Consider the following 20779-nt stretch of genomic DNA (forward strand, 5'->3'; position numbering starts at 1 on the left):
TGCTATGTTTTGTCCACACATTTAAGACCCAAATGTCAAAGGATAGGAGGACAGCCACATCCAAGCTAGCTCTTAACGCTTTCCAAGCTTCTCACAGTGTGACATACATCCATCCATCGCTGAAGTCTGGAGAAGTGTCTGGAAAAGCATTCACATCTGATGCTGCTCAACCTTTAATACTGCTGTCTGCTTGAGTTGAAGAAGCAATGCTATTTTGCGTGGACACCTCAATCTGTATGCGTAATTTTGGGTGGACCCATGTTGGATTCGGGAGTTAATTTTGGAGTAACAAGGCTGCCAACTGGTTTTGGTGGCGACTTTGTGGGTGTTACTCCACAAGTGTTGGAATCAGCTTTGGTTGTAGCATTTCTGCCAGATGTGTCCACCATTCAACATGCTACCTCAGCAGTGGCTGGCTCCATGCCATGATCTTCATCTCACCAGGCATGATGGGCATTTGGTGCTGCTGCTGGTAGTCCTTGTGGACTTTGACGTGGTTCTCCAGTGGTCAAACCATCTGTGCTTCGAGCACCTCAGTCTGACCAGCCAGCTCCAGCTTCTTGACCACCTCTCCCAGCCAGAGCATCAATGTCCAGAAGGTGCCAGCTGGGACCACATCTGGCACCAACAAATTGCCACCATGCCATCCTACAATGGATCCACCAGGTCATTTTCAAGTGAAGAGGGATCTTGTAATGCTGCAGGAAGTATTAACAGATAAATCCACACTACTGATATGCCTTGTTACACCTACGTCCAGTAGGGTCACTGTCAGCTGCAAGCAGCAAAGCATCTCCAGCCAGCAGCGTAAGTGGGTTTGTCAGCCAGTCAACGTAAAGCAAAATGACTGCAGGCCAATTTTCACTTTTTTTTTGACAGATAAAAGTGACAGGATCAGTAGCTCTTACGAACCATGCATCATTTATTCTATGTTTAAATGTATTCAATAAAGTGCAAATACATTTCTTTGTCTAAATTGGGGAATACAAAACATTCTCTTTCTATATTGCAAATTAAGTAAATGACACAAACCTGCTTTCTACTATTCCATATTATTTTAACTTTTGCATGAGGCTATCATGATTCACACACTCAAAAGCGTTAGCAATATCACAAAATATCCCAACTGACAATGATTTCAAATTCTGGTACATCATCTGTCAAGGCAAATATAGATTGTTCATATGACAATCCTTTTTGAAAACCAAATAGTTTCCAGTTCGCCATTTTTTCTGTATTAAGTGTTTATAAATTCTTTTGTATATCATCTGTAAACAACAGCGAATATTTGAAACTTCTCAATGCATTCTATAAACAAAAACTTTTATTGTTAGTAACACACAGTAATATGCACATTAACTTTGGCAAACAATATATAGTTGAAATTAACAGAAGCATTGCAAAAGGGAAGGGAGGAAGAATGGAATTTAATGTCCTGCTGAAAACTAGGCCTTAGAGATGGAGCTAAAGTTCAGGTGGAACAATAATTGGAAGTACTTACCTTAAGAAATTTATAGAAAGCATGAAAATTTGTGTAATCTCGTGGAGATTTCAATCCTGCTCTATCTTAATCCAAGTCACTGCCACCGATGCACATTTCAGGCTTAACATTGCTGCACTGTTCATGCTACACTTGATACATGGTGCTAAGCAACTAATCACATTCTGACCTTCAATAGGATGCTGGCACAGTTCAGCAATGATGCAACAAATGTGAAAACATTTTATGAAGACAATGTACGAAATATGTTGTTGTTATATTAACAAAACACTTTCCAAGGTCAGTTAACAGTTCATTGTCCAACTTCCCTGTTTTCTATTATTCCAGCATCTGTCTGTCTGTGTGTTCGAGAAATAACGGGTAAAAGTATTCCTAATAAAATGATCTAATGTTACTTGTGAGATGATTGAGGAATGTGTTGTTCAGGAAATCAACAAAGCTAGTCAAAATTGGTTTGAAGAGGCTATTTATTATGAAGTGGCATTAAATTATAACATAGGTAATTTTACTGGTTTATCCGATTCAACACATATAACACAAATTCACATAAAATGAATATTTTCACAATATAATTCTGATGTTATTTTGTATTTAATGACTTGTATTCCTCAACTGTTCCTAGTATTATGGTTTCTTCTTTAATATTATCTTCTTTACATTTTTTAAGTTGTTGAGTGCGTTTAATTCTTTCACGCAGTTTTGTACACATTTTACTTGTTTCCACTACTTTATGGATATTCTTTTCTTTCATTTTTTCTGCTGATTGTGGATTTGTTTGCAGATCTTTCCTAGACAGTGAGCCAACATTTAGTGCACTAATAGTTATTTGCAATGGACCTGTATTATGGAAGACAGATTCTACTCCTGTAGAGTTATGAATACATGATGATTCTGGAGTGCTAGGAAGGCAACTGTCACACCCAACTGTTTCATTATCACCACCTTTCCCATTTCCATGTGCCACTTCTGTTGAATTGTTTTCTGGAATTTTAGATTCCAAAACTGTGTAATCACCAGATACAAGCACTGCATTGTGACCAAGTCTCTCATATACTGTAAGTTTACTTTTACAGTTTAAATCTGTTCCGCTTTTCTTACATGATGTTAAGACCACTTTAGATCCAGGTGCACATACCAATAAAAGAGGATCTAATTCTTGATGCTTCTGGGTCACAGTGATACCATCTAAAATATCGTGTTTTCTATTACCAAATTCAGTTGAACCAATTCCTGCAGACTTGTCACTAATTTCAGATACATTCTCTCTTTCAGCATCACACTGCATTATCAATGACCGAATTGAACGAGCTCGATGTTCGAGCTCCACAAGCTCCAACGAATCCCCACCAGGGGCATTCGAGTCAACTTCCACAATATTTAAGGCATCCTTGTCAATTGGTGAGACATCATCTGACATATCGTGTTTTTTGCCACTGACTGATGCTACACTATGTGATGGTGAAGGCGTAGCCCGAGTATCCTTTGAAGTATGCTGAGGATTTGGAATTTCTGTAAAAAAGGAAGAACACTAGAGTTAAAATTATTTCTTTACAAAAATATTCACAAAGAACAGATATTTCAACCCAATTTTTGTACAAACAACACTGATATAGAAAATACAAAATTGATACTAACTGTCCTCAGTGGTAGGGTAGGGTGCAGACAAAAGAGGGAGGTGGTGGAGTTATAAATTTATGCCTGTCAATGCAACTGCAATTGCCAAAAGCATGAGCTTTATTTCGTTCAGTGTATCTCAATATCTCACATCAACAACAGGGTGTTGAAGGCATTTAGCCTACCAGTGGAAAAATGAATATGGTAGTGATATCAGAGGCATGGAGAACCATTTGGCAGTCATTTCGCACCAACACTAGGCAAAAAACACCTAAACTCTTTTACTGCAGGGAACTACGCATACCATCCATATTTTTAAGAACCCGTGTGTAAGAATAAGGAATCAACTGACATGAGAGACCAATCAGTGACCAGTATGAGTTGAAATGTTGAAATTGGTTGAATCTTAGTATCTTTGAGATTGAAACTGCTTGTTTAAACGGCAAATGGCTCTGAGCACTATGGGACTTAACATCTGAGGTCATCAGTCTCCTAGAACTTAGAACTACTTAAACCAAACCAACCTAAGGACATCACACACATCCATGCCCGAGGCAGGGTTCGTACCTGTGACTGTAGCTGTCGCGCGGTTCTGGACTGAAGTGCCCAGAACCGCTCGGCCACAACGGCTGGCAAAACCGCTTGTACATAATATATTTGAGTTTCAATTTGAATGACATTCAATAAATATGTAGAAAAATATGTAGAATCTGTGGGACAACATCTAAAAAACAACTAATAACTTGTATTTTTGATGAGTTTGCCATAAGATTTTACAGTCTATTAAACACGACGTTGCAGCAGTACAAATGAACACTATCCTCAACTGAGATACCATGCTGCAATGGTGCGGCAACATTTCAACAAACTGAAATACTGCCTATCATCTTAAGATGGCAACCAAAGTGCACCACTGAATCGTCATGTTTAGCTAAATGCAAAAACTAACAGTAACCTGATAAGAATAAAATAAAATGTGTATAGGTCTTGAGGTTAATTTAATACATTAAATCTGGTTATAATGAACTACATATGGATCTTAAGTCATGAGTATTTCCTAGTCTAAAAATATGGTGAAGCACTTTCTCTTACATATCAGCTGGCAGCAGCACCCAAAGAACAAGGTCTGACGTTCACATCTGACAACTTCACTAGTTTGTAGGCTTGCTGACTGCATTGCTTTAACTTCAAAAAATATTAAGTAAGGGCTAAGGCTCTAAATATTTCTGTTAACCATGCAATCAAAAGACACTGGTCTAATGAGCAGCAAAGGTTAAACATTTCATATTATAAAAAAAAAAATTCTTAAGCACAGAATCAACACACGATTTCCAGCTGAATAAACAAATGTAAATTACAAAAAAATGGTTATTGCTCAGCATAGTTTGATCTCTTAGTTTTGATCTATGTTTAGTGCTTTTAATTTCTTTGGCTGTTTTTGTTTTAACAGGAGCTATGATCAAGTGTGAGTTGCACTAGCAGATGAGGCTAGGGACTGCAGCCAAGTTAGTTCAGCCTGACCAAGTGAAATGAGACAACATTGTTGTTGTGTGGTACAGTAATGAGGCAGTTGGAGAGCTGTGGCATGTGCTTGTGCTGTGGCACTTGAAGAAAGAAAATTGCCATTGTGTCTTACCCATGACAGGAGCAAAACTGTCATGTTTTCACAAAGCAGCATCGAAAAACGAGGCAGCCAGAAGTAATCTGAAACAGTGAAGGGGCCTTCGGTCATTAAATGCAGCGATATGCCGATAGATGAAACAAAGATGATGACCGTACACGTGTCCCTCCCTTATAAGTACAATGCAGAGGTACAAGAGAGATTCATGGCAAGGATGTGGCAGTCAAGCTGCATTACCAGACCAACAGGAAGAAGCTGTCAATATTTGTCAGAGCCATCATGGTCTCGCGGTCGCATTCTTGCTTCCCGAGCACGGGATCCCGGGTTCGATTCCCGGCGGGGTCAGGGATTTTCACCTGCCTCGAGATGACTGGGTGTGTGTGTGGTCCTCATCGTTTCATCATCATTTATGAAAGTGGCGAGACTGGGCTGAGCAAAGGTTGGGAATTTGTATGGGCACTGATCACCACACAGTTGAGCACCCTACAAACCAACCATCATCTTCGTCATCATCGTCATCATCATCGTCATCATCATCATCATCATCATCATCACCATCACCATCATTTATCAGAACCATACAAATGGCAGGTGACATCTTCACATTTCAGAAGCACCTAGTCTTCTCGATTCAAATAGAATCTCTCCCTACAGGCCTGGACCCTAAGCCCCAGTGCTTCAGGTGCCAAGAAGAGGGACATGTGGCTAAGTTTTTGCTGCAATGCCCTGAGATGCATCAAGTACTCAGACAGGCATTACAGCTGCACCTATGACAGAAGGAAAGAAGCAGCTTCGACATGTGCTAACTGTGTTGGGCCGTATATTGCAAACTGGCATAGCTACCCAGCCTTCTCTTGTCACAGCTGAGCCAGGTACGAGAAGACCATGACCAAGAAGAAAAACTGTTGAAGATGAAGGCACAGATACACAGCAGCCAATTGTGATTGGCTGGAAAATCTCGCCAATGACAGTGGTGGGGAGGACTGGCTGCAAGCAGAAGAGAGGGCAGTGTAGCCAGCACCTGAGAAGTAAGAGGTCATCAAGAAGGCAACTGTGCACCTCGAGGCTGCCGAGGCAGAATAGGTCACTTACAAAGCTGCCTTCACAGCAGTGGCTGAGGAAGCCTCCCACCAGTTGCAGTAACAACACGCAGACCTTGCGGCCGTCCTCTGTACCACAGCAGCAGCTCCCTGGAGGAAGCCGAACATCTCGACAGGAAGCAGGGCTGAACCACTGGAGCTCCCAACCAGTGGTCTACAAGGTGGAGTTGGGAAAGTCACAGCTTGCAACACTACCTAAAGAGATAATGCTGGGAAACAGGCTGCAACCATGAGGGGACAGCAACTCCACCCTGTCACCCCATTGACTGAGTTGTGACAGGACACAGCAGTGGCACCAACCACAGTAGCACATGGTATCGCCACACAGATGACTGACCTCTCTATGATGAGCAGATGGCAAGGACACTGGCATCGAGCTGCATGATACTTGTTACTAACATAACATGATCAGTCACAGATAGCAAGCAATTCACTACTGCTCCTACTACCAGATTATTGTAGAGGTTTTTTTTTCTCGTGGCTCTTGCCATGGCACTTTTTGCCCTCTGCCCTTAAACCTGTTATTCTTCAAACATTTCTGTCCACTTTCTATCTCTCAATTGGCCCGTATTACTGGGTAATCATACCTAAACGCATAGACAACATCACAGTCCTGCATCCTGTGATAACCTCAATTCAAATAACTAACCAATGCAGAGGTAATAGCAGAATTTTTGTTATCATTACCATGGTAGTGCAGGTGTGAAGAGACTCCATCCTTCCTGGATTGCAGCCATTACTTCAATTAAGAAATAACTTGTGTGTGAAAAGCTGGATGCTGAGTTAGTAAGTATCAGCCAGTTTCATATGGCAGCATCTGTGCCTGTGGTGGAGCAGCAGTAAGCGTTACAGAGCTTGGCAGTATCTCCCATTGTTTATGGCATCCACACAGAATCTTGATCACCTGTTGGTGGTGGGTTGCACTCTGATGTGGGGCTCTCTGCATAAAAATATTGTTTGTAGGAAGTGTCAATAAGGCCTCACACTTTAACGAAACAAATCTGGTGTATTGCCTCCATATGACAAAGAGGTAAGAACCAATGAGCCTCATCTCTTCTGCTTGAGCAACAGCCTCTTCTTAATTGAGATTCAGGCTGATACATAGAGGGGTGGGGTGGAGGAAATGGCTGCTGGATGCAGGCACTTGAAATATTAAGGACACAATGGTTTCTCCTACACAATTAGTATGATGGGAGGCTAACAAAGCAGATGTACACACTGTGTGTGTCTCTTGTGGAATAGGCCGTCTTGGAAGCAACTCAGAGCACAGGTTATAGTCAGTTGCAAATTGTCACTTATATTAGCACCAATTATGTCTGTTGCTTGAGACTTGAGACTATTCCCAGTTCTTTCTGGAGACTGGTGGTAATGATGACACCAAGCTTCACTTGTGGGGTTTCAGCACTAATCAGGGTGCTCTGGTGTGAGTCAAGTGAAGGAATTAAACTAATTGCTTTATTGCTGCAATACAAGTTTGGCTGTAAGTGACTCAATCTCTGCTACTACAGGGTGAAAAGCTGTGCAGTTGCACTTGACAGGGTGTACACTATGTTCTGGAAACAACCACTCAGGTATCAGAGTGTGTGTGGAATCTATACCCTTTCTTCTCCAAGATTTTTCCCCCAGGTAAATACTCATTAACGGAGGACCCATTATTCTTAGTCATCAAATATGGCAAATGAGAATATTATGCTACAAGTTCTGCTGAAGAGTACCATAACACCTCATCTACATGGTTGGCTTCACGTAATGCAGCTTGCCACTCCTCCCCAAAAGCTGCATGGCTTTTGGACTCAACAACAGAACGACAGCCTTAACCAGAATTTTACACAGAGCACACCAATTTCTATGTTGATCTTCTTGGCTGCTACATCTGATATCTCATTTCTCCAAATTCTTTCATCACCTGGTACCCATTACAATGTTACCAGCTTCCCTTACTGCTGAAAAGGGAGCACTTTGTCCCACATTAATTGAAACTGGATTATTTCATCTGCTGAGTACATTTGTTCCAATGCTTGTAGGACACTACGAGAATCAGAACAGATGAACTTCTTGCCTGATGATGTCTCATATGCTCCAATGCTTTCAGGATCACATACAGTTCAGCATCAAAAAAACTTTAAACTGATCAGGGATTCAATACCTGAAGATGCAGCCAGGGAATACCACCCAAAGCCAAGGGTATTCACTTGTTTTCTGCCATGTGTATACACTTCAGTAAGAGTGTGGCACTTGTCTATAATATTATAAAAACAGATTTAAAAATTACATTTGGACTGCACTCTTCCTTAACTATAGCTGAGTCTAAAATAATTATATGCCTCTTAAGAAGCCAAGTGGGATTTTGATCCCAACCTTGTCATGAATCATCAGTATCTGTCAAAAGCATTTCTAAAAGAAAATTCTTTGCACATATTCCAAAAGGCCTCACTGCTCAGCGACTGTTGGAGAAGAGTTGAAGAGTTGTTTGAAATGTAGGCAAGCAATATAGTGGTAAGCTGTTTGGGGTGGGGAGTATTACATTTGTGTCACACCACAAGGAGTTGCCACCTGATGTGAGGAAGCAGCTCATCAGCCTCAGCAGAGAGGCTGAAAATGGGGCTGATCTTACATGCCCTGATGGCCAGCCTAATTCTCTTATGGTGGGCGGCATTTAATATTTTTAAATATAATTCTCTAACTGACCCATAAATCCATAATGATTAAAATTATTCTGGGTGTTTTACTATGACATCGGTATTAGTACATTATATTTGTGAAATTTTACTGGCCCAAGAATGTAATACATTAGTCATTGTGAAAGGAAGAATGTAGTAAAGAAGCTACCTGTGGACTATTTGGCTTTTAAGTGATTTTCAGGCTGTCACCAATCACTAACAAGCTTATTTCCTATGCTCTCCCTTTTGTAATGACTAATGTATTATATTCTAGGGCCAATCAAGTTCTACAGATATGACATATTGACATCGATCATCTGTAATAAATAGAGGCATCTTTCCTCCTCGCAAACCAGTCTTGCCCTGAGGAAGGCCACTATAAGATGGCCAAAACATCAGTTTTATAGTTTATAATTAAAGTATTTTATACAACGATGCAGTACAATACCCAGCAGAATTATACTCATTGAGACACCAACAGTGGAAGCCTATTTAGTTATATTGTAAATCCATAGTGAGCTGGAATTGTACAAAGGTTTGATAAAACTCCAGCAGATAAGTTTTTCCTGCTTATCCAGCCCTGTGACTAACACATTTTGAAACATTTAGGGCTCTCAGACAGATTGCCTTCAGACTTGCCAGGTGTGGCAGCCAAGTAAGATTTTCATCAAAATTAACTGAACTGCAAGAGACTGGTTGTAAGGGATACTGCTACTGATATTGGTACGATGAAGTCAGTTGCAGCCTTTCTGATTTGTTAGTTCTTTTGAATATTCATAGTTGAGGATACTTTTTCTTGTGGGAAGCATTATCTTGCTCTTTTGCTCAAAAAATGCAAACTGCCATTGTTCATGTGCCTCCATGAAATGTGAGGGCAGCAGTTGTTTGGGTTTCACATGGAATAGTCCAATGCAATCCACACACCAACAGTTTGCAGTTGTTGATAAACATACAACAACAGTGAGTGATTAATCAGTTTATCTGCAGCAAATTTGTGCAATGACACACAAAAACAGTGAAAAAATAAGTATCATCGTTCTTACTCAGCAGTAACTGTTGAAGGGTTACATTATTGTTTGAACAATTATTAAGGCTCCCATGAACTGTTACAAAGCATAATTTGGAAAAGTCCACAAAGAAATGGCAAACTTGAAAGTGGAACTGATTTTAGATGCTAATATGAGCACGATTGGGTCTAACCACTGTTAGGAAGTGCATTACAAACTCAAAAAAATGAAATAAATGGTATGAACTGTTATCCTCTCAAAGCAACCTTTTCACTTAAAATTAGTAGTCATAAAGGCAAAAAAGGACACATTCCCATTTCAGGCAACATGGTCAGGTTTCAAATGAAGTGTGTTGCTCATGTTTGATTGTTGCAAAGAAAACTGTTTCAATTAAGGATCACCAAAATTCAGCAGCTAAAGGCTACATGGTGCAATCAGTGCCCAGCAGTCAAACCTCATCTGAGCATGCAAATGAACAGTGTGTGTTAAAAAAAGACAACATTCAGTTGGTCAAATGTAGTCCATCAAAAAAGTACATGCAGAATTTCTATGTCTATGAGCATGCCACATACACGATATGGCAGATATTAGGTATGAATGGCCACTATCCTGACAATTTATTATGGATTCAGTACCACTGAAGGTACATGATTGGAACATTGTTCTTGCCTCATAAAAATTGCTGAGTAATCCAACTAATACTGTTTACTCATGAAGCCACTTTCACTTATGACAGTATCAATAAGACTCTAAACTCACACCTGTGGACCAATGAAAAGCCACATGCCTTTGTGGAGACATTCTCACAAATGCTTCTCTGTAAATGAGTTGTCTGGTATGACAGACAATTGGTTAAGGAAATGAGCTCACAGTATTATTGCAAGATGTTCTTTTGGTTACAAGGATGAGTATGTTCTCCCAGTATCACACTTAAGCTAGGGGGAAATTTACGAAAATCAACTTTGAACTTAATCATTTGCCTTTGCTTAACAGCTTCTGTGAGTTTTTGTTTAGGTTAAATTGTTATAGTTGTAACTTTGTAACCGATTGAAAAAAGCAGGACACATATTACACTTTATGTTTTCTTCAAATTAGTCTAGATTACCACCTCCTAAAATATTTAATGTTCCTCCTAAAACACCCTTTATATAAAATGATGTAAGGAAAGAAAGAACAATTGAAATACAGGGAAATATCTAAGAATGGTTGATTCATGGAGCTCTCAAATTATATTTTGACTCCTAGCAGTATCACAGGCTACCTCAAGGTCAAAGAAAACAACTATTAGGTGACATGTACAGGAAAGCCTGTTGTACAGTCACTTCCAGGAGGGTCAGATTATCAAGGCTGGATTGCTATATGTTGGAAACGTTTTGGGGAAACAACATTCAGTTTCACAACTGTACTTAGAAAAACAGTCTAGGTGACATAAATAAATGTGATGTTTGTGATCTAGACTCTTTTTCTAAGTATGATTGATATATGTTGAACTCACACTGAAAGCAAATAAGAAACTGCCTGGACTCCAAAATCCAAACAAGGCAGCAGCTGATCATCCACACTAGGGTTTTTCCCATGCAACTACAAGGGTAGCACTATGATGGCTACTAGGATTTGTATGGTCCTCTCCAGATTTCAGAAAGGATGATTAAAATGGGTTTTCTCCATGAGTTGTGAAACTGCCCTCATCAAATTAAAATGGGCTAGGAGAATTTCTTTGCACTACTTGTGAGGTGACATACCATGCTGTAATGGATCCTATCAAGACCAGGTGATATGTCATGAGCCACAGACAATGATGACTCCTAGCTCCATGAAGTGGTAGTCATTACTCCACTAGGAGACAGACTGTCTTCATAGCTGACTGAAGACTGTGTGGAATGTGATCTAACTGCAAATCTTTGTTCTGTTCTTGGTGTCTCATTGAAGAAAACATGTTAAACTGCTGTAAACTGAATTTCAGGAACTGCTCTAACAATGTAAGCTACACACTTTTTAACTAACTTTGACTGTTTTCCATATTTATTGTCACTATATATGACATGATGACCAGTTCCAATTTTCACACAAAATAGTTGTTTACAGGCAGACACGTTCAAATTCCTACAAAACAGTTTGACAATCACAGTGCACTTTTACCTAGAAAATCTCACAGTTAAATATCAAAGTTGGCTTCTGATTACACAGTTAGTGGCAACATTAAGTTGCAAGATGATAGATATTAATGCACAGAAATATTTTCAGTTGACATGGAAAATTAATACAATATATACAGCTGATAACTTTGAAGTATTGCACGATCAATGATTAGGTGTGAATTAAATTTTGATGATAGAGATTCACAAAGATACGAGAATGTCAATGACTTCATGGGATTTTCACAGAGATGTCAGTATGTTGCAAGTGGAATTTGGACTTTGTAACATTATTACATATACTGATATACATACTGCTTATTTACTAGCTTGTCCGGGAGTGACTATTTTGGGGTGCAGTGTGCCACATAAAGACGGGAATGAACATATTGTGATTCAGAAACAACATTTTGGTTAGAAAAGTGACTAGTTTAAATTTTGCTAATTCAGATGGACTATATGTTATGATGATAATTTTGTTTATAAAATATGTAGCAGTTAATAAAAATGCAAAATATAATGAAACCATTTTATACATTTGCATTGGGAAATTCATGTGGAATTTTAGATTTATAATCATAAATGCAAATTCTTAATTACTGAATCATTCAATTAGTGAAAGGTGTCATCTGATTCAGAAAAACTGGGCAACAGAAGTAGTGCTGAAATCTGGAATGTAACAGGCAAAATGGTACCAATGGTGAAAGTAATTGAGAGTGTATTCAGACATTGATAACAATTATCTATCAAGTTAATTATTTTAAGGGAAATCAAATTATGTTACTATAAAGTCTGGAACCCTGTCTTTCTAATGTGTGATGTCAATAAAACTCTATTGATTAGCTCAAAAATTTCCTATCTCATACTGTACTAAAGTTTTAATTTGTTAATAATTTTAGTTAACATGGTTTTCAGCAAAATTAATTACACTAATGAAATCAGTACATTGAACAGAAAAGTCTGAATAATGAATTTGAGTGAGGCAAAGTCTACTTAAAGTTTTGATCAATTCAAGCCCATATTACACAAGGATTTCATAGATACTTGAATAACAAGCTAAAAATTAGTGAAAGAGCAGTTATCAAACAGGAGTGAAATAAGAGCAAATGGGAGGTTAACTCAAAAATCTTGGTTACATGTGAAATGGATGCTTTAGCAGCATGGTGGATCATTTTTGCGGTGTGATCCATTAAATCATAGATGTTGCCATGGTGTTCAAACACAGTGAGTTGGTTGTATAGTGTCTGGCAGGTGAACTGAGGCTGTCAGGTATTCAATGCAATCCAAGTCATCGGAGAGAGAGGGGCGGGGGGGCTGAAGAGCATACTGAAAAAATGATGGCAGTGAATGGCACCACAGTAATACTGAATCCTGTGTGCTGCCCTACATCCAAAAGACAAGACTCTCTATCAACAAGAAACAACTCTACTCTGACTCTTGTGACAGTGGAATCCTAAACCACACTGTGTGAATTAATATTCCCACTCAGGGGGAATGAGGAGGGGAGCTGTGTGATTAGGCCTGTGAGGGCCTCATAATCTTCTACCTGATGAGGGAGCGGATAGAGGGAACACATAATGATCCTGTGTATACTGTTGCAGTAACTGCTCATACGTTGGAGGTAAGAGGGACAGTAGAGAAATTTTGTGTATCAATATTTGAGTTGGTCTGTTGAGTTGCTGCACACTCTACAGTGTTGACAACTGTGGTCTTTTACAAGTGTCTGGAGGGATTTTAATGAAATAAAAATTAATTTCAGTTGTTAATACACTATGTGATCAAAAGTATCTGGACACATGGCTGAAAATCACTTACAAGTTCATGGCGCCCTCCATTGGTAATGCTGGAATTCAATATGGAGTTGGCCCAACCTTAGCCTTTATGACAGCTTCCACTCTTGCAGGCATATGTTCGATCAGGTGCTGGAAGGTTTCTTGGGGAATGGCAGCCCATTCTTCAAGGAGTGCTGCACTGAGGAGAGGTATTAATGTCTGTCGAAGAGGCCTGGCATGAATTCTGCATTCCAAAACATCCCAAAGGTGTTCTATAGGATTCAGGTCAGGACTCTGTGCAGGCCAGTCCATTACAGGGATGTCATTGTCGTGTAACCACTCCGCCACAGGCCGTGAATCGCCATCCCCGAATTGCTCTTCAACAGTGGCAAGCAAGAAGGTGCTTAAAACATCAATGTAGGCCTGTGCTGTGATAGCGCCATGCAAAACAACAAAGGGTGCAAGCCTCCTCCATGAAAAACACGACCACACCATAACACTACCGCCTCCAAATTTTACTGTTGGCACTACACATGCTGGCAGATGGCGTTCACCAGGCATTTGCCATACCCACACCCTGCCATCGGGTCACCATATTGTGTACCATGATTCATAACTCCACACAAAGTTTTTCCACTGTTCAATCATCCAATGTTTATGCTCCTTACACCAATCGAGGCAATGTTTGGCATTTACTGGTGTGATGTGTGGCTTATGAGCAGCCGCTCGACCATGAAGTCCAAGGTTTCTCACCTCCCACCTACCTGTCATAGTACTTGCAGCAGATCCTGATGCAGTTTGGAATTCGCATGTGATGGTCTGGATAGATGTTTGCCTATTACACATTATGACCCTTTTCAACTGTCGGCAGTCTCTGTCGGTCAACAGACAAGGTCTGCCTGCACGCTTTTGTGCTGTACATGTCCCTCCATGTCTCCACTTCACTATCACATCAGAAACAGTGGACCTAGGGATGTTTAGGAGTGTGAGAATCTCACACACAGATGTATGACAAGTGACATCCAATCACCTGAGCACATTTGAAGTCCGTGAGATCCGCGGAGCGTCCCATTCTGATCTCTCACAATCTCTACGGACTACTGAGGTCACTAATATGGAGTACCTGGCAGTGGTAGCAGCACAATGCACCTAATATGAAAAACTTCTGTTTTTGTGGGTGTGCAGGTACTTTTGATCATGTAGTGTAATTCGTCTCTTTTATTGCACAACTGCTTTTGGAAACTTAAAGCTCCATCATCAGGTTGCACCAACTGTGGGCAAGAGGAGGACGTGCTAGCTTACGAAAACTATGGGACTGACATTCAGAAAACAAAGTAAAGCTATGAAAAGTTGTATTATGCACATAATTAAAAAATTGTAAGTATGTGCCAGTCTAGCCAGTCTGTCACAGGGGATCAAACAAACATCAGACAACACATGGAGATGAAACAGATGCTAACACAGATGGATGAGTACAAATTGAGAACAATAGTAAATAAGTAACCACACTCATGAATAGGTACAGCAGACAGGGTGCCCGCCTTGACAGCCGACAAGAAACTGAACAGTGCAGTCTCCTGGCAAACTAGTTGCACTTGGCTGTGTCGTTTTATCTCTTGTCTATTTTGTGAGCCACACACATGTAAGCTGACAGACCTGCCAGCTCTGTATTCCATATAATCAAGCATTGTCCTACATTTCCCCATCTCATTGGTCCCTAGGCACCACCAGATCCAGTTGGTTTGCCAGCAGTCTGCACATTTGAGTGTGGTTATTTATTTATTATTATTATATCTTTCCTTTCTCAGATGTTATGTCTGGTTAAAATGGAAAGCGACTTGGACCTTGATCAAGTGTGACTTCCTTTTAACTGTACGGTGTATGTTACATTGCATTTAGGAACTTTCGGGTAATTGAACATGTATCAATAATTACAGATTTCTGCAGTTGTATATATAAGTTTGGATATAGCTGTATTGCGTTGATGTACTGGTGCATATTGTGTGGTATGACTCCTGTAGTTGATAGTATAATTGGTATAATGTCAACTTTATCCTGATGCCACATGTCCTTGACTTCCTCAGCCAGTTGGATGTATTTTTCAATTTTTTCTCCTGTTGTCCTCTGTATATTTGTTGTATTGGGTATGGATATTTTGATTAGTTGCATTAATTTCTTCTTTTTATTGGTGAGTATGATGTCAGGTTTGTTATGTGGTGGTGCTTTATCTGTTATAATGGTTCTGTTCCAGTATAATTTGTATTCATCATTCTCCAGTACATTTTGTAACTTTACTTCTTATGTACAGAATGAAAAACTGGTACCGGTGCACTATGTAATAAAACAGCCTTAAAACTACTTTTAGAAGAATGTATTAACAGTCTCTACTGCTACTTTCTATAGCTAATTTGAAATTCATTAATCAAACCAGATGTATCTGAGAAATACCCTATTTAGTACGCAACCTGTCATATGGGCACTGATGGGAGTGTTTACCTGCAGGTGACAGTAAGCTGGGCAGGGCAATTCTAACGCTGAGTTCAACCACTGTCGACCTCACCTTGCACCTCGTGCTGTGTGCTATTTCCACATGCTCAATCATCAGCCACCTGAACTTGCCATGGGTTGTGTTCATCCTCATGCACATCTCTATGATGTACAGACATTCTGCTTCCCTTCAGATAGACTCACATGGTGAGTTTTATTTTCTTGCTGAGGGGTTCTGTCCCCCCATCTTCTTGTCACACCATTGTGGGCCCACACAGTACCTCATGCCAACAGTTCGTTTAGCAGCATTGTCACACCTGTGCAGGTACTAAATCATGAATCATTATTTGTGAAACCTAGATAAAATGGCTCCTCTCTTTTCCTATGTATGGAGCTCTTATACACATAAATATCTGTTCCTGCTCCAGTAAGTTCTTTCCAACTAAGCAGTTCATCTTTTTCATTTTTGCTTCTAAATTGTGCAAAGTGCAACAAAACTCACCAGGACCCGGTTCATCTGCAGAAAATTGGATACGTCTATAATTATTCAGCGTATCATCAAAAACTTTGCTGGCAGTTCAGGCACACGAAGATATGGACTAGAGTTTACTGGCCAAATGACAGATGTATGGTTAGAATAAATTACAACTTTTTTTATATATTGAGTTGTAGCCAGTTACATCAAAACTACAAGAGCAACATCACTGTAATTTTTGCTTGGCTCCCTGATATCTTCAATGCATATATGGAATACCTCATGCAGCAAAATGACTTATCATGATCAAATTTATTTTCGAAGTATGAGAAACATACTTTCTTTATGAAATCCGTAATGTTCCTCAATATTTCTAAATCATAAGCTCACCTAAAATGTAACAAAAGTTGTTGTGACAGCTTTATCAATGACTAGCCATTGTGAACTTCACAGGCACTAAAAGCAAGGGAAGTAATACGCTGTTACAAAATGAACAGTTGTAAATAAAGGACAAGAGCTACAGGGCTTGCGATAGTAATCATGATACATACTAAGCAGTGCAACTGCTTTCATAAGTTTCTTCTTCATATTATTAATTGAAATAATATACGAAATATATAGTGTTAAAATGAGTAAAGAGTGCATTTTTTTTTTAAAAAATGTGGAGTGTTAATTGTGCCAAAGCGTCCAGTGACACAATTTTTTGCAATCATATTAGGATTCATTGCACTAAAACCCACAAGACAAAGCCTTTTCCTTAAAAAATCTATTCATATCTGTTCTGTGTAGTCAACATGGGGAAATAAATACAGTACCGAATCTTACCTAACACCCATCAGCATGACTATTATCAATTCCCAAATAATTCCAATTACACAAAATTAGCAAAGCATTTTAAAATATTATTTTGTTGCAACAGCACTTCAGCTGCACGCCAATATAAGCCTACTTTATCAACAACTGGCAGCATCATGTGCAGTAGATACATAAACTATTAAAAGATTTTGCAATAGTCTGTTGTAATTATTCACAGCTGTGTCTTGTACCTCACATTGTGATAAATCACCTTCACATTCAAATAAAAAATCTGATGAGTGAACACTAACACATGAGGAATTTATTAGCAGCAGAATTTAAACACGTCCTTTAGTATTTTGAACAACACATACCTTTAAGCAAATGACTCACTTCCTCCTCAGAGATTCCTATTTCTAGGATGTCTTTATTCTTTGAATCGGTGCTAGTGATAGTGTCTTCCGAGTCGAAAGCCCTGTAAAACAGATAACTGTGCAGAATACACCACACAACATCTAATCATGTCAAAAATATAAGTAAATAAAATTGAACAGTGCATTTGGATCAAATATCTGTGAAAATAATGACTCCAAATATATGAAGTTATCTGAAATGTAGTCATGTTTGTCTGAAAATGAATTACGGAAATGGAAATCCCTTTAGCCATGTATGTGGAAATGATCTTTACAGAGAAAAACTTCATAGCAGACAACATTCATCATGTTTTCTGTGCAAAGGTGTTGTATATCAATGGTGCTGCATGTCTGAAAAAGGAAGGAAGTAAGATTAGAATTTAATGTCCTGTTGACATCGTGGTCATAGCACATGAGGCAAGACATCGGAATACAAAAGGATGGGAAAGAAGATTAGATTTGGCCTTTTCAAAGGGCTCATCCCAGATTTTGCTGGGAACGATTTAGGGAAATCATGGAAAACTTAAATCTGATTGGCTGGATGGGCATTTGAACCATCGTCCTGCCTATAAGGTAACAGATGCTGAGGGCATTCGAAGGAGCACTTGTTTCTAAATGCGTGCATCTGGCAGTAAGGGTGGCGATAGTCCATTCCAGTGGACAGAGCTTAAGCACAGCTGCTGGCTTCCTGGTAAACAGTGAGGCGTGAGAAACACTTGACATGCAGTGAATTTCTCTGTTGCTAAATACAACACATACACATGCATGGAACAGAAGGGGTGTCACGGTGAGAATACTAACTAAAATAAAATATCATGAAAAGTAACCACTTCGCTGCTCTTATAATTTATTTAATGACCAGTTTTTTTCATAAAAGCCACATCATCAGGTTAAATATGGTGAATGGTGACATTAAAGTTGCCACATGGACAGGACTGAGTTTCTTTGTCTATTAATAGATGAAACAATTAGTGGATTGTCAGATAAAGTCACAGACAAGGAGCATTCACTCCCATCCGTGTTGCAACTTTAATGTCATGGCTCACCATATTTAACTTGATGATGTTTCTTCTAGGCTACAAAACCGGTCATTAAATAAATTGTTTACAAGAGCAGCCAAGCAGTTATGTCTGCTTATGGCTGTGGTTGTCCCTCATACAAGATAGTGTGACACAAAATATATCTATGCAAAAATTTTGGATATTTAGTGTCACACAACTCAGTAATGCTACATTAACTCCAGCAGACTGAGCATGATAATGTGATGAGTCCATCACTGCTTACAATATTTTTATATGCCAAACACTACACAAGTTAGAGCAACATTAACATATGTCATTTCTATTAATTCCTTAACTGATTAATTGTAGGAGAATCTAAGAGCCTACGACCTCAAATGAGGTGGAAAATGAAATATATTTGATTATACTGTAACCTGTGAGCTCCATGATACGATAAACTTAATATTTTTAACATTACAAGCAATAAACAATTTTGCAGTTAGACATATTAAGCCAGAATATGCAACTCTCCACACTGAACTGGATTATGAAGTCAGCACAGTGTAGGTACATCCATTACTTGTTTCCTATCTTAGTTATTTTACAGCATTCAGTGTTTTCAACAGATTTCTTAAATTTATTTAAATTAGCCATTAACAAAGGCTTTTGTGATGTGAGTATGGTGCACATATTGTAAATTCTGAAGGCACTAGATGAAAGGTCATCTAAAAACAATGCGGAACAACTGGCCACTTTTTTTAATGTTCCATTATGCAAAACAATACTGGAAAAGGGTTTCAATATGTACAATTTTTTTTTACAAGGAAAGCAAGACATATAAAGTAGTTTGTAGATGGCAAATGACCACAAGGAAGAGGGCTCTCTGTATGTATGGAGTTTTAATGTTTTATTTGCAATATTTAAAAGGTGACCATAAAAGTAAATTTCATTGTAATGAACAGACAAGTGTGATGTCAGCAACATTATACAAGGGAGACACATCAGTGGCAAAGGGTCTTTTTATGTGGCAGTTGTGGGTATTGTCTGTTGGTGATTAGTTCAGAATAGGCAGTGCTGGAGATACATTTTGTTTGATGTATTGGCTGTGCCACATGTGAAAGACTAAGTTTTCCACTATGTGGTGTACTCTCAATGTAATGTATTACTCACAAGTGACAGTTGTTGATAGACCGCAAGAACTTTTATCTTTCAATGAGTACTAGAAAGTTAGCCTACACATTATGGATCAAAAATGGTTCAAATGGCTCTGAGCAAACTTCTGAGGTCATCAGTCCCCTAGAACTTAGAACTACTTAAACCTAACTAACCTAAGGACATCACACACAACCATGCCCGAGGCAGGATTCGAACCTGCGACCGTAGCAGTCGCGCGGTTCCAGACTGTAGCGCCTAGAACTGCTTGGCCACTCCGGCCGGCGACACATTATGTTTTGCGGTGTGTGTCTCAATGTGCTGAAGTGAACTGTAAAGCCTGTTTAAATTAAATTCTTGGGAACTAGCAGTGCTAAACAGAAATTAAATACATCATTGCACAGTTTTGTAATTGCCTTTCAGGAACTACCAAATTAAACAACAATCTATAATTTCCTATTTCCTGAAAGTTATGTGCTTCCAGACTTTGAAACTGAGCACCAATGCATGATATTTGCTTGGTATGGAAGTAGGCATTGCTCAGATCACAAGTACTGCTAGCATTACTGCACACACACACACCACACACACACACACACACACACACACACACACATAAATGAAAACTTGCTGACAAAGTGTTATTGTCAAAACAGTTTTACTTAACCTCTTTTATTGTAAGGGCACCACTCACTAGTGAATTCAGTTTTATAGAATAAAACGAACTTTATTCACTTTCAGTCATAACCACTTCTTGTCTTTAATTACTTAGCTTCATTATTCTATTTTATTCACTAATGTTGCTGTATTTTGCAATTTTTATCAGTTGCTTGGAAACTCAGTAAAATCTAGCGATTCTAGAGCAAGTTGGCCAAAGTGTGATAAATGGAGTGATGAGTAACCACTCATACATGTTATTGAGCCAAAATTCTACTAGAGTGCACCTTTACCTGACCCTCTGCTATTTTGACTACAAATTAGAACACTAATTTTATCAGTTGAAAGAGAGATGACAGCTTTCACCCCAAATGTAAGTCCAGTGTGCT

General features: G+C 39.1%; 1 protein-coding gene across 1 annotated transcript in view; it reads right to left on the reverse strand.

Moving 5' to 3' along the window:
- Window positions 1–1959: 1959 nt before the first annotated feature.
- LOC126184988 (uncharacterized) overlaps window positions 1960–20779 on the reverse strand; it is a 253943-nt gene continuing 235123 nt past the window's right edge. The window contains exons 7-8 of the mRNA XM_049927697.1: window positions 17542–17642; window positions 1960–3010 (exon numbers count right to left, since the gene is read on the reverse strand). Of these exons, the coding sequence (XP_049783654.1) occupies window positions 2082–3010; window positions 17542–17642 (1030 nt within the window). The 3' untranslated portion in view covers window positions 1960–2081. The remainder of the gene's footprint in view (window positions 3011–17541; window positions 17643–20779) is intronic.

This window comes from Schistocerca cancellata, chromosome 4 (genome assembly GCF_023864275.1).
Source record: "Schistocerca cancellata isolate TAMUIC-IGC-003103 chromosome 4, iqSchCanc2.1, whole genome shotgun sequence".
Classification (NCBI taxonomy): Eukaryota; Metazoa; Arthropoda; class Insecta; order Orthoptera; family Acrididae; genus Schistocerca; species Schistocerca cancellata.